At 40.3% G+C, this 15577-nt stretch overlaps 1 protein-coding gene across 1 annotated transcript in view; it reads left to right on the top strand.

The window, feature by feature from the left end:
- Positions 1–1557, top strand: part of LOC126092297 (nuclear inhibitor of protein phosphatase 1) — a 53535-nt gene extending 51978 nt beyond the window's left edge. The window contains exon 7 of the mRNA XM_049907816.1: positions 382–1557. Coding sequence (XP_049763773.1) covers positions 382–623 — 242 coding nt within the window. The 3' untranslated portion in view covers positions 624–1557. The remainder of the gene's footprint in view (positions 1–381) is intronic.
- Positions 1558–15577: the final 14020 nt, after the last annotated feature.

The following is a 15577-nucleotide window of genomic DNA, read 5'->3' as shown; positions in this document are numbered from 1 at the left end:
ATCAGACTAATCTTTGGACACAAACTGTGGCAAGGAACAACAAGAAAAACAATGAGTGTTTTGATACTCTGCAAAATAGTGATATCAGTATTAGTCAAGTGTGACATCAAATTTCCACTGATGCTACACCTGCATTCCACTGAACTGATACTGAGAAACTAAGTGCTTATTGGACATTTTGTATCTCACATTCCTTTACAGCTCCTTACAGCTTTGTGACTTTTCATAGAATTTAAACTAGCTTGTTTCTTGTTACCTCCAATTTTGTAGTGTATTTCCTTTCTTCATACTCTCCCACTCCCCCTCCCCCTCCCCCTGTGCTTATTTACACCTATGCATGTTTGTGTTGTTGACACAATGTTTTTACACTTTGTTTTGCAGGTACAGGTAACAGTGCAAATACTCCACTGTTGTTTTCGTCGGCACTGGCATCGCGCTTGGGCTTGGCCTTACCGAACCCTGCTCCAGAAGTGGAGATGGCGCCACCCCCGCTTCCACCTGCTGTGCTACCTGGCCAGCCAGCTGTCGGTGCTTCTGTCGACCTTAGCCACGAACCTAAGAAGAAGAAATATGCTAAAGAAGCATGGCCTGGCAAGAAGCCTGTTCCAACACTCCTTGTGTGACATCAGCATCTTTTTGTTCTTGTGTCATATACACTCTGGATCCCAGCCAACTGGAAGGACTCCGTACACTGAATGTATGCAAGAATTACATAATCATTGTGAATTTTTGTTTTGTTAGACGCCACCAGTGTAGCATCAGGAATTCAAATTTGTGTATTGTTCATTTACTTCATTAACAACATAATTTTGTTGTTCGTGGATTGTTGTAATGTGTTTTGTATGCAGCTGTAGTATGTTTCATATAGAGCTCGCAATTTCCAATGACTTTGGTTTTTTCCCTGCATGAGCTCATGTACGGTTGTCATTGCTTTTCTGCTTAGTACATTTGGTTTTGGGACTTGTTCATGACTACATGGATTATCTGAACAGTGTGCATGATAGTGTTTGTATACAGTACTGTGCATTGTTCATATTCTGTAAATACAAATACTGACTTTGTGTTGAAGCCTATTATATAGGATACCCTTTGTTATAAGACTTTCTGCCTGCTGAGTTCTGCGAGTGTCAGTATGTTATGAATACTATTAAATACACTGAAAAGAGCAATATTGAATGTACAGTTGGCTGTGAATTGGGTCTGTATAGGAGATGAAAAGAGAACTATATGTGAGAATGCACAAATCCATTTGTGGGTCATCAGAGTTGCCTTAATTCTCGGGTTCATATCTTCAATCATGAGCAGTCTTTTCTTAATACAGTTATTTGTCAAAACAGCTACCAGAATGGGTCTGTTAATTACAAATGAAGATCTGTTTGAGTTTTGATGTATTCTGACATAACTGTCTGTTGTCCTTGAAAGTGATTTTTAAATTTATTTGTGCAGCTTTTGCCTTATTTGTGGTAGAAATGCATTTATAGCTAGAGCAACTATTTTTGTCAGTAAGAATGTTTCTCTACAACTAAGCAATAAAGTACTTGTACAGACTGCACAGTATTTGGATTATGCAAGTTTTAATTTGATTGAATTCAAACATACAAGATGCTATCTAAAATTTTCAGGACTGGTGCTGCCATCTGTTGAAAACCTTACCTTTGGACTAATGGTCACCATCACCCTCCAAGTAGGTCCCATCCGCACGAACACACAGGTCCCAGCACTTCTGTCACAGGTCAAACGTTTTCTGGAAGTCCTGTTCTTTGAGGGTGTTTGTCACCACCAGCGATGCTTCTTGAATCCTCTATAGAGTGTCGAACTGACGGCCTTTCAACTTGAGTTTCAGTTTTGGAAATAGCGCAAAGTCGCAAGGTGCCAAATCTGGCGTTTATGGTGGGTGGGGTACAATCGCCATGTTGTATTTTGCCAAAAAGGTCCTGGTGAGCAAGGACGTGTGACAGGGTGCATTGTTGTGATACAGCAACCAGTTCCCTTGACGACAAAGTTCGGGTCGTCGTCGCCGCATGTTTTCACAGAATCGTCGCAAAAGTCACACTAGCAGGCGGAATTAACTATTTGGTTGGGTGGGACAAATTCTTTGTGCACAATTCCCTTGTTATCAAAGAAAACAATGATCATGCTCTTCATCTGTCGTGTTTTTTAGGTCTTAGAGAGCCCGGGCTCTTCCACTGGAACGATTGTTGCTTTGTCTCTGGGTCATAACCATAAATCGATCTCTTGTCGCCAGTGATAACCCATGACAAGAAGGTTGGATTATCAGATGCAGTCTGACAAAGGTCTGTGCACACTTCAACACGCTGTACCTTCTGATGGACAGTCAAGATCATTGGCACAAAATTTGCGGCGACACGATGCTTGCCCAACTCGTCAGTCAACATTCGTTGACATGTCCCACAACCAATACCCACTTCATTTGCAAGGTCTTGAATGGTTCGATGTCGATCCGTACAAACCAGTTGTTGAAGTTTGGCTACAATGTTTGGTGTTGTACGGCTAATGGGCCTTCCAGTATGAGAATCATCTTCGACATCTGTACGGCCGGCACTGAACCGAGCATGCCACTCAAACACACATGTACGGCTCATGCTCTGTCCTGCAAACACTCGATGAATCATTGCAAGGGTCCCTGTAGCACTTTTCCCTAGATTTGAACAGAATTTTATTCACACGTGCTGTTCTGTTTGCTGATCCATGCTAACTCATCAGATATGCAGCTCCCTCCACCTAGCGGTGCAAAGATCTGCTACTTTCCAGATTGTAGCATCAGTCCTGAAATTTTGAATTCCACCTCATACAGTGAACCAGTTTTCGATCACTATTTTATGTGCTGATGAGTTTTGTAGGTTCGTAGTACAAAGTTCCTGTGTCCTTAATAATGACATCAGGAATTTATATTTTTAGAGTTATGTTACTGATTGTAAATTTACATTGAAACTAATTTTCTGTTAAAGAAAGAAAGTGGTTAGATTAATATTTGCAACACTAAAAACTATAGTACTTTATTATTTTTTTAAGCAGAGGAAAAGTAGATTTCAATTTTGATCCCTCTCTCCTTGTTTATATTTCTACTTAAATGCAAGAACTAACTATTTTAAAAAATCATTGATACAATTGCTAAAATTAAACTTCTACCTTTACTCCTTCAGTTAGTTTTCAGTCAGCAAGATGATGCCACTAGTGATATGCCAACCTGTATTGAGATATGCTGTTTGTTCTGCTACCTATTGTGTCCTGACATAACTCTAATGATGAAATTACAGATCTGCCTGAGATGGTAGGTGTATGTCAACTTCAGTGATGCACTGCCATACTGAAAGGGGGAGCTCACGTGAAGGAAACTGGAAGTAGCCTGTGCCTGTGGACAGTATTCTGGGTAAATAGTGACCCCTCCAGTGCGTTCAGCCACTAGCTTTCCGATTACCATCTCTCTACTGTATCAAGTCCTTTTTTGGTATTGACTTATGTACTTTCTTTAGGTAGTGGACATTGCCCTGATGGGATGGCTTTTGTGCCTCAACAGTACGGACTGCTGTACCATAGATGCAACCACTTTGAGAGGGAGGAGAGTATGTATGGAGAGGCCAGATTAACATTTGGTTTCTAAAGAGGGATAACAGCCTTTTCAGTAGTCGAAGGAACAGTGATGTGGATAACTGACTGTGTAGCCCTACAACATTAGCCAATATGTCCTTGTTGTGTTGGTATGGCAAACAGCTGAAAACAAGGGGGAACTTAGACATTATATTTCCGGAGACCGCGTTTTTCCACTGTATGATACATCTGGAGGTAAGACAGTACTCATTTTTTATTTGTGATGGGGACTGTTCAGGAGGGTCCTATAATCAGGGGAAAAAGTCATATAGGATAATGCAGAAGTAGATCTAGTAGTGAATTAGAAAATGGGAATGCAGGTGAACTACTATGACCAGCATAAGGAACATGGCGAAGACAGACACAAAGCCAAACTCCACCACAGTAGTACCAAGTTAATATGCCTACTAGCTCCATAAATTATGAAGAGATGTGTGATGACATAAAATAAATTACTCAGTTCATTAAAGAAGATGAAAATGTAATTGTGATTAGTCCACATCTACATCTACGTGATTACTCTGTTATTCACAATTAAGTGCCTGGCAGAGGGCTCAATGAAACACCTTCAAGTTGTCTCTCTACCATTCCACTCTCAAACGGCACATGGGAAAAATGAGCAATTAAATTTTTCTGTGCGAGCCCTGATTTCTCTTATTTTATTGTGATAATCATTTCTCCCTATGTAGGTGGCTGCCAACAGAATGTTTTCACAATCGGAGGAGAAAACTGGTGATTGAAATTTCATGAGAAGATGCCGTTGCAACGAAAAATGCCTTTGTTTTAATGATTGCCACTCCAATTCACGTATCATGTCTGTGGTACTGTCTCACCTACTTCGCGGTAATACAAAATGAGCTGCCCTTCTTTGCACTTTTCTAATGTCATCCGTCAGTCCCATCTGATGTGGATCCCACACCACACAGCAGTACTCCAGAATAGGGCGGACAAGTGTAGTGTAAGCAGTCTCTTTGGTAGACCTGCTGCACCTTTTTAGTGTTCTGCCAATGAATTGCAGTCTTTGGTTAGCTCTACATACAACATTATCTATGTGATCGTTCTAATTTAGGGTATTTGTAATTGTAATCCTGAAGTATTTTGTTGAATTTACAGCCTTCAGATTTGTGTGACTTATTGTGTAATCAAAATTTAGCAGATTTCTTGTAGTACTCATGTGAATAACTTCGCACTTTTCTTTATTTAGGGTCAGTTGCCACTTTTCACACCATTCAGATATCTTACCTAAATCATTTTGCAATTCGTTTTTGTCATCTGAGGACTTTACAAGACGGTAAAAGACAACATCATCAGCAAATAATCTGAGACGGCTACTAAGATTGTCTCCTATGTCATTAAAATAGATCAGGTACAGTAGGGGTCCTGTAACACTTCCTTGGGGTACGCCGGATATTACTTCTGTTTTACGTGATGACTTTCTGTCTATTACTATGAACTGTGACCTTTCTGACAGGAAATCAAAAATCCAGTCACACAACTGAGGTGATATTCCATTGGCACACAGTTTGGTTAGAAGATGTTTCTGAAGAACGGTGTTGAGAGCCTTGTGGAAATCTAAAAATATGGAATCAATTTGACGTCCCCTGTCAGTAGCACTCATTACTTCATGAGTATAAAGAGAAAGTTGTGTTCCGCAAGAATGATACTTTCTTAATCCGTGCTGACTATGTGTCAATAAATCGTTTTCTTCGAGGTACTTCACAATGTTCAAATACATTATATGTTCCAAATCCCTACTGCAAATCGATGTTAGTGATATGGGCCTGTATTTCAGCGGATTACTCCTATTTCCCTTTTTGGGTATTGATGTGACGATCAATTTTCCAGTCTTTAGGTACGGAACTTCCTGTGAGCGAGCTGTTGTGTATAATTGCTAAATATGGAGCTATTGCATCTGCATACTCTGAAAGGAACCTGACTGGTGTACCATCTGGACCAGAAGCCTTGCCTTTATTAAATGATTTAAGCTGCTTTGCTACACTGAGGATATCTACTGCTATGTTTCTCATCTTCACAGCTGTTGATTGGAATTTGGGTATATTTACTTCGTCTTCTTTGGTGAAGGAGTTTCGGAAAATTGTATTTAATAACTCTGCTTTAGTTGCACTGTCATCAGTGACTTCACCGTTGGTATCGCACAGTGAAGGTATTGATTGCATCTTGCCACTGGTGTGCTTTATGTGTGACCAGGTTCTCTCTGGGTTTTCTGCCAGATTCCGAGACAGAGTTTCATTGTGGAAATTATTAAAAGCCTTTCACATTGAAGCACGCACTACATTTCGAACTTCTGCAAAACTTTGCCAATCTTCGGGATTTTGCGTTGTTTTAAATTTGGCATGCTTTTTTTGTTGCTTCTGCAACAGTGATGTGACCCATTTTGTGTACCATGAGGGATCAGTACCATCACTTATTAATTTATGTGGTGTATATCTCTCAGTTGCCGTTGATACTATCTCTTTGAAATCATTTCACGTATTTTTTACGCTTACTATCTCTTTGAAATCATTTCACATATTTTCTACGCTTACATGATCAGATCGGAAAGAGTGGAGACTGTCTCGTAAGAAGGTGTTAAGAACATTTTTATCAGCTTTTTTACTGATGCCTGTATTCATCATGATACTCCCTATTTGTTCAGGATTATTTGTTGCTAAGGGGTCATGTGTGCTTTCGCAACCATTTACGCTTCGAGTAGAAAGGATTAGTGACTGGAATTCAGTAGCAACACAAGGAAGAGAAGAAAAAACAGTAGTAGAATGTGGACTGGGGGAAAGGAACAAAAGGGGAAGCTGCCTGGTAGAATTTTGCATTGAGAACAGTCACTGCAAACATTTGGTTCAAGAATTATGGAAGAAGGTAGTATGCTAATGATAAAAGAGAAACTTTAAACCAAATTTTTAGCAGCAGACTGTCGAGGAGCAGAGCAGATTGAAACTGAAGAAGTTGTAGAATAGTTGTAAATTAAGGAGATGGGATCTGGATAAATTGAAAGAAGTAAAGTTGTTTATAGTATCAAAGGGATCTTTAGTTACACATTGTCTAAAAATGGGAAAGGAATGCAATATAAAATGAATGGGTAGCTTTGAGAAATGAAATAGTAAAGTTACTAAAGGATCAAATAAGCAAAAATACAAGGTCCATAATAAATCATTAGATAGCACTCGAGATATCAAAATTACTAGATGAGAGGAGAAAATTTAAAACCACAGTCGTGAATTAAAACAAAAGGAACACAAACAGAAAAAACTTTACTGACGGAAGGTGCAAAATGCCAAAGCTTAAACAATTACAGGAGAAGCACAAAGCTGTAGAGTTATGCATTATTGTGGGAAATATAGATGCTGTATAAAGGAAAAAATGAATCCTTTGGAGAAAAGAGAAGCAGCTGTATGAATATTTAGAGCTAAGAGGGCAAGCCATTACAGAACAAGGAGGAGAAGACTGAGAGGCAAGAAGGAATATGTAGAATAGATATACGGAGGACTGAAATCTGAAGCCAATACTATGGAAAGGGAAACAAAAGTAGATGAAAATGAGAATGAAAGTGTAACAGTGCGAGAAGAATTTTACAGATCACTGAAAGATCAAAACAAGGCACCTGGTGTAGGTGGCTTACCTACAGAATTGTTGAATCCTTAAAAGTAGTAGCCACAAATAAAGTAATTCCACTTGATGTGCAAAATACATGAAAACGTAAAATACTGTCGGATCTCAAGAAGAAATGATAATCCCAATTCCAAAGGCGGCAGGTGTGAATAGTTCAATAGATCATGGTTACAAAGACAGATATGAATTATTGGCAGAAGAATGGAAAAGCTTGTAGAAACTGCACTTGGGGGAGATCAGTTTGGGTTCTGTAGAAATGTAGGAACGTGCAAGGCAGTACTTGACTGTATGACTTACGTTAAGAGGACACATTGAAAGAAGGCAAACCTACAGCATTTGTAGGCTTACAGAAGGCTTTTGACAGTGTTGGCTGGAATACTGTCTCTGAAATTCCAGGGATAAAATACAGGGAGTTAAAGATTTTGTACAGAAACCAGAGTTGATGGATTTGAAAATGAGGCAGTAATTGAGAAGAGAGTAAGACAGGATTTGCAGTCTGTCCCTAGTGTATACTCACTATCCTCCCTCCTTTGTGTTCCTCATGGATTTATTGGTATTCCTGTGAGGATTTTGTGGTGTCTGGTTCCAACAGTTGTACCTTCCACCTCTTCACAGAATACCTTCCATGATGATTGTTTTTGCATAACAGCAAGATTGTATTTAGTGAGGACATCTTGATATTTTGCCCATTTTTCTTTCCTTCTTGCAAAATTAAATGGTCTTCTTACCTGCTTTCTTTGCAATTCCAAATTTTTGTTCCACCAGGGTACATTATGTGATTAGGCAGTTTTCGGAACAAAAAGTCATGATGGGAGCCGTAACTTTATCTGCCATTTCCTGTAAGTATACTGGAACTGTTATCGAAGTTTTAACCTCAGAAAGTCACAAGTTTAGGTATTTCTTGCATGGATCCGTTTGTCGTCATAGGATTCCTGTTTAGTAACCATTTCCACCCTAAACTTAATATATGTGTGGTTCCTTTGACACATGCGACTCTTGGATGTAACTACTCATTAAGATGGTCCCAAAAATTAGGCCAGTTACTTTTTCCATTCTACTATTCTTGAAGGTAGGTTTATTAGCCCTGCCCAAGGTCTCTTGGTTACTTTCTAATAGGTATTCAAATAGCTACTCACCCCTGCTGTTGATGTCACATCTTTCCCATGTCAGGTAGTGCACTGCCATCACAACCAACCAGCAGTTGTTTCAGCTGCAGCCAGCTGCCTACCAGTCTCCTGATTCCCCTGGATGGAGGAATACTATCCTGGTAATGAAGGTACCCTGGGGCCAGTACCACTTCCCTCATGCCCCCTGTCTTACCCTCTTTCATTCTTATTGTCTCTATGTTCCAGGAGCAGTTCGCAGTTGGCATGAATAAAATTCAATTTTTAACATAAATTCATGTTCTGTGGTCTTTTAGATTCCTTGTGTAAATCAATTTACCTCCAGTTCCAAACCGAGCGAGGTGGCGCAGTGGTTAGACACTGGACTCGCATTCGGGAGGACGACGGTTCAATCCCGCATCCGGCCATCCTGGTTTGGGTTTTCCGTGATTTCCGTAAATCGCTCCAGGCAAATGCCGGGATGGTTCCTTTCAAAGGGCATGGCCAACTTCCTTCCCCGTCCTTCCCTAATCCGATGAGACCGATGACCTCGGTGTCTGGTCTCCTTCCCCAAAACAACCAACAACCAACCTCCAGTTCCTCCGTGGTCTGATATATTCTTTTATACAAGCAGGTTCCCAGAAGATGACTCAAGATGGCGATTGCCCCCTTACTGTACTGCAGGTTTATCTGCAGCTCTTTGAAATACAGCAGGATCAGTGGAGATGTCTGTTACTCCACCTAACTGCCATGGTGACTAAACTGTTTGCTGTAATATGAATTGAAAATAATTTTTATTGTTGTTGCTATGTATCAGTGATAGTGGTTAGTCACTTGAGAGCTGGGGTGCCAAAGAAATTACATTAATTAGGACATGCAGTGGTCTAATAGCCATCTAATGTTTGTCAAGTGTCGCGAGCACCGTAGACCACGACCTTTATACTTCATGACATATATTGCTCTCAGAGATAGTCCTGCTCTTCCACTCTTGACATACTAACTGCAATCTCTTGTGGAAAGAAACAAATAAATAAAGTAATTTTGAAATGAGGAGATTTGTTGTAAATAAGAAAACGAATCTACCATAATAACTGAAATGTAGTTGAGAGGTGCACTGTCCTCTAAAAAAGCACATGTTACATCTGCAAGTGATAGCTATTACAGTAGTACTTGACATCTCTTGTTGAATCCGAGAGCAAACAAATGACAGAGTATCAGGCTAACATCTTCCCTTCCGCATCATATGATGATGCATCCACCATTCATGTTCATATTATTTTTCACTGTGATTCAGGCCCTCCTACTGGCATAAATTTGATACACATTAGCCACTTCTAGACCAATACATCTATGCTGGAAGCACATGGAATTTGAATATCAGTTTCACTCAAAGTAATTGTAAATAGTTAATTTTGCGCTGCCATGTAGGTCTTCTAATAATGAAACTACATTTGCACTTGCTCATCTCCACATTCAAACAAGAAACACTAAATTGGGCTCCAGTTATATGCACTCGACCAGTCGGCCATCTTACGTGCTGTACTTTTGAAAATATATTGAAAATTCGCACCAGTGCTGAGCGTTGCATGAAATTACTTACCCGTGCTGATGAGACAGCATCTTGATTGCAGTATGGGGTTCTGTTGTTGTTCTAAAGTTTTTCACAGTTTAATGAAACTTTGTACCACCCAGTCAAAGTCACTTTCTCGTGTACACATTTACTGGTGTGTTTTAGTAGTGGAAAAATGTGTCACTACTCAGTTGTTGTTCCAGACACTTGTAGCTGTGTCTGGGAAGCTTTTGTATTTTGAAGGTATTTTATGACCACAGATATTGACATTTTAGCAGACCAGTCAGATATGGGCCTATCCTCAGTGACAGCCCAAAAGCGTCTCTCAAGTTTGAGCACACTGACCCTTCAAGTTGGCACCCTATCTACCATACCTATACCTCTGCTCCAATGAGTGATCAGGTTGTCGCTCAGTTTAGAAAATAATTGAAAGAATATGAGAGATAAGAGAGGAAATTGTTTTCTCCAGCACTGTCCTCAATTACCTTCTTTAGATAATTATTAAATTATATTTTTCTGAGCCTGAGGGACTAAGAGTAATTGGGACTAACTCACAACTAAGAATAACTGGGACTAACTCACAATATCACACATCAAATTCACTTGAGGGTTCCTCGCAGTTATAGCAATCCCATGCACTTTCTTACTAACATAAAGGTATTCCAGAGCTGGGTTTGTTCTGGAAGCTTTTTACTTTCCCACGCACTTGGGACTCCCTAATACTTCTGGACATGTCAACCAATGCGCCTGCCCACTCAGTGTGACTCAAGAGCCTTCTACACAGATTGTTCTGATGTACAATTGCCCAGTATTATCAGAGTACTCTTGTTTACATTTGATTGGAAAATAAAGCAAATAAAACAATTCATGTCACCTTATCGGTGGCATGAATTCTTTTTGTTTAATTATGGGTGAAGCCCTTATGCTTTTATTATTATATTATTCTTGAAGTTTTTAAATGAAATTGAAAGTGGAAAAATACAGGGGGTACATTTACACAGTTGTGACTTCCAACCACAAACTTGCAGCCATTATCACCTCTGATGTCTTTAATTGCCCTTATAGTTACCTTGGAGAACCCTAAATAGAGTTTTAGGTCTTGGTCTCACACTGTCTTCAGGGATGTGTCCATGACTTCCAACACAAAGACTTAACCTTCAGTGCTAACCTTATGGTTAATGAGCCTGCAGTCCTCTTTTGAGACTTTTTGGTTCTGAACTTGTAATTTCTGTAAAAAAGTCTCTGAGGGAACATCCTTAAGTAATTTTGGTACCCAGATTGCTATTTTAATGGTGTTGAATTCTTCTGCTGCTGTTTTGGCCAGCAGCTTCACCACATGCCATGAAGATATCTTAGGCACTACTTCCTGCAGCCAGTCCTCTGGCCCCATTTCCTCACAGACACAGATCAGAGCACAGTTATCCATATAGACCCTGTTGAATTTAGGGCCTTGATTTACATCCTCCACAATTTTTTTGAAGAGGGCCATCTGGACTTGCTCCTCATGCTGCAAGGTTGTGTTAACAAGAGGGTAGTCTTGTTGGATAGCTGCCATCCTAAAAACAGGGCTTGAAGTACTATAAGTGTGACTGTTTCTTGTCTCAGTTTTTTCTAGATGCACTTCTTATGTGAACTAGGACTAGTAGATTCCTTCCTCATTCTCTTGCTTCCTGTCTTAGAAGTAGAAGTAGAAGGAGACTGTTTACCTCTTGGACATGGAGACAGTCTTGTCTTGGTCACCTTAGGTTCAAGACCTTTCAGTTCCCTCCATTTATTCCTAGGAAGCCATTTCTTTCCTTCCTTTTGTCTGGGCTCTCTAAGAAGTTTTCTCCTCTGTCCCCAACAAAGCTTTCATCTTGATCCGGTCTAGCTTCTCAGTGCCTTTTTCCAGTTCTGCAACTGGTCTCTCCCCTGATCAAATGGCAGAAACAGCTTCCATTGGCTGTGTCCGATGTTTAGGTGTGTGAGGTATTGTAAACACCAAGTCTCTCAGTTTTTGTTTTTTATGTGTAATCTGTTTTGGTCCTGCAAGTATAGGGGATATATACAGGGTGTGTCAAAAAATGTATACACGCTTTGAAGCGTCATAGAAAATTTATTTCCCGTTCTACAATGTTAAATTTCTGGAAATGGAAAGCTTAAAGTCCAATTGAAAAAATAAATGTACTATGCAAATGTGATTAATGTTCAAACTGGTGACCTTCAGCATCAATACATTTCTGAGTACGAGTCACCACAGATTTCGTACATCATACCAAAGAGTCCAATGAGACTTCTGTGCACACCGCCTGAATCTCATTCCAAAGTGTGTCCAGGTTATGAGGTTTACGTTTGTACACATCATCTTTTACTGTGCCCCATAAGAAGAAATCCAGCGGCGTGAGGTCTGGAGAGCGTGCAGGAAAGTCGATTGGTCCCCTGCGTCCTATCCACTGGCCTGACACATTGTGATCCAGGTATGCTCGTACGTCCCTATGATAGTGCGGTGGGGCGCCATCTTGTTGGAAATAAAACTCATCATTACCATATAATGCACGAATGGCAGGGAATATGGAGTCAGCAAGCATTGTTAGGTGTGTTTCTCCAGTAACAGTATCTTCAAAGCGGAAAGGCCCAATGAGTCCCCTTGCAGATCAACCTCACCACACATTTACACCAGGCAAATTCACAGCCTTTACAACTGTAATGTGAGGATTATCTTCAGCCCAGTACACACAAATGTGCCTATTGACAGTTCCATTGAGTTTGAATTGGGCTTCATCCGACCAAATTATGCTACCCATAAATCCCGGTTCACGTCTCACAATCTCCTAAACCCATTCACAAAATTCTAACCTTCGATCTGGATTGTCATCACTTAGCTGTTGCACAAGACTTGGAATGTACACACAAAACTTGCCTTTCTTCAGAATGCGTAGCACACTACTAGCACTTACATTACTCTCACGTGCCGCTTGCCTTGAAGATTTTTGAGGTGAACGCTGAAACAGTTCCAAGACTGCAGTTGTGGAATCATCACTTGTAGTTGTACGAGGTCACCCTGATCGACCTTTATCCACATCCCACACTGTTCCATGAATTTCGAATTTGTCTCATAGACGTGTAATTGTTAACCTTGAAGGTGATTCTGTACCATACTCACTTCTCCACTGTCTTTGAACCGCAGCTACATTCTCAAACTTCCAGAACCACTTAATTATCTGCTTCCGTGCTTCAAAGCTCAAACGCATGTCCGCCATGTTGCAGTTACTTCCTTGCCACTGCTACCACTTGTTGAAGAAACATAACATTACTTTCTCACAGATATTTAACCTTGTAGAACGGGAAATAAATTGTCTATGACAGTTCAAAGTGTGTATACATTTTTTGATGCACCCTTTATTCTTCCACACCAGTGGAGATCCGCACTGGTGTAATGCTTGTTACTCAGGTAGGTTGGCTAGTATCCCGAGGCTCTGTTCGTGACACATCGTCCAATTGCCATGCATCCCTCGATACACATCGAATCACACTTTGTACAGAGTAAACACTTTCGTATCATTCCACTTGCTCCATCCAGTACATATATTTCATGTTAATTGGATGGCTCAAGAGAGTATTGAAACCCCTACTTCTGAAAGGATCTCCTCTCACATGGGCTCAGGCTCCCCAAAAGCACTCATTGGGACAGAATGGGGGGCTAGCTGGTTCAAGTCGATGTAGGTTGCAGTAGTTGTACAGAGTTGAGGAGGCTTGCACAGGACAGAGTATTGTGGAGAATTTTCCAAGCTAGTCTTAGAGGAAGCAGGTGGCAGACTGTATTTCATTGATAGAATACTAGTGAAATGCAATCAGCCTACATAGGAGATTGTATGCAAAACACTTACGCAGCTGGTCCTAGAATGTTGTGTGAGTGTGTGGGACCTGTTTCAAATTGGACTAACAGAGCATATTGATCGAATACAAAGAATGGCAGCACGAATTGTGACAGGTTTGTTTGACTTGTGGGAGAGTGTCACAAAGGTGCTAAAGGAACTGAATTGTCAGATGCTTGAAGATAAACACAAACTATCCTGTGAAAGTCTACTTAGAGAGTTCCTAGAATGAACTTCAAGTAATGTACCAAGGAATATACAACAACCCGATGTATCGTTCCCATAGGGACCGTGAAGAAAAGATTAGAATGATTACTCCACAGAGAGGCATTTAAGCAATCATTATTCCTGTGCTACATATGTGAATGGAGTAGGGAAAAGCACTAATAACTTGTACAATATGACGTACCCTCTGTTGTGCAGTGCCTGGTGGTTTGCAGAGTGTAGATGTAGATGGTCTGAAGGAAATAACAGCAACAATAACAAAAACAACAGGAGTTGTGAAAGTGTGTTTGTATCATGTGCGCCAAATAGCACTGAGACCACACCTCAACAGTTGCCAGTTAATTATTTTCATACACTTGCTAGGGTCCCATGGATAAGTATTAGGAGTATTTGTAGGCAATGAGGGTATTTACTGTTGTCCGATAAATGGATAGAACAGCAACAGTTTCAACATCAGTAACAGTACTGTCACCACCAATGGCATTTATTGTCTTAAATGAAACATCAAAGTGCAATGCATGCAGCATTACTGCAACACATTTCAAGCAATGTCCCTTGTACAGCAGTTGTTAGTTTTCTTTTTTGTCGTTTCCTCTAGGCATACTGTATCTTTTGTGCAAGATACATCCTTTGATTGCACTGAGCCTGCCCCCCCCCCCCCCCTCTCTTCCCCTCCCCACTCCCTCTAGGTTTGTGCAACACAGTGGTCTCCGCTGGTCTGAGAAATGAGCATGTTGCTAGAAAGTAGGACATCTTCACAGTGTTTGTCACAGCAGCACTGCATTCACTGCAGTGTGCCTGATGCCTTCTACAGGCAGCACAATATCTATTAAAATTACCACCGCAAATTTGAATGTCATGACAGCCAAACTGAATAAACTGAAGATTAATGTGGAGATTACAATTCCCTTTCAAGTGGACACTGGGGTACTGGATTCTTTAACAAGTTGAACAAAGCTTGTTTTTCTAGGTTCATATGCACATGATGTTACAATATTCAATAAATTTCAATCAATGGACAGTTTTCAGTAAAATCTCTTAAATAGAAAGTTTATTTGTTCTTACCATTCTTAGCTGTCTCACAAGAGAATGGTACAATCCGCTATGTCAAAACCTACATTGTACAGAGGGAGAATAAACCGAAAGAACTGCAGTGTCAGGATTTTAACTGCTAAGAAGCAATGCAAGCACTTTTCATAAAGTGTTCAAGATACTCACTTTTGCCACTTGAAGAACTGCTTGTGACAGTCGTTTATACAGCCCATCGTACCCAATGCAGAGCTCGGTGAATGAGCCAAGCAGAGGACGTGGCATAGTGCAAAAATCCAGGATGAACGCTTGGGAATTTTAAACACATAAACTACAAAAAAAGTGTCGTGTATAACAAATTTCTTGAATAACTTGCAGGTCATACCAATAGTTCAACTGTTTCAGTTGTAATGCTTGCAAAGGTGACTGGCAGAGGAAAAAAAATCAAGGCCATGTTTGATGTTACATTAGAGACAACTTCCATCAACTGAGAGTTTAATTTGTGGAAATGAAATATGTCTTACATATACATAATTTTATAACAATTTCTGTAGCACAGTTCT

Source organism: Schistocerca cancellata, chromosome 7 (assembly GCF_023864275.1).
Source record: "Schistocerca cancellata isolate TAMUIC-IGC-003103 chromosome 7, iqSchCanc2.1, whole genome shotgun sequence".
NCBI lineage: Eukaryota > Metazoa > Arthropoda > Insecta > Orthoptera > Acrididae > Schistocerca > Schistocerca cancellata.
This window is presented reverse-complemented; position numbering and strand designations above follow the sequence as displayed.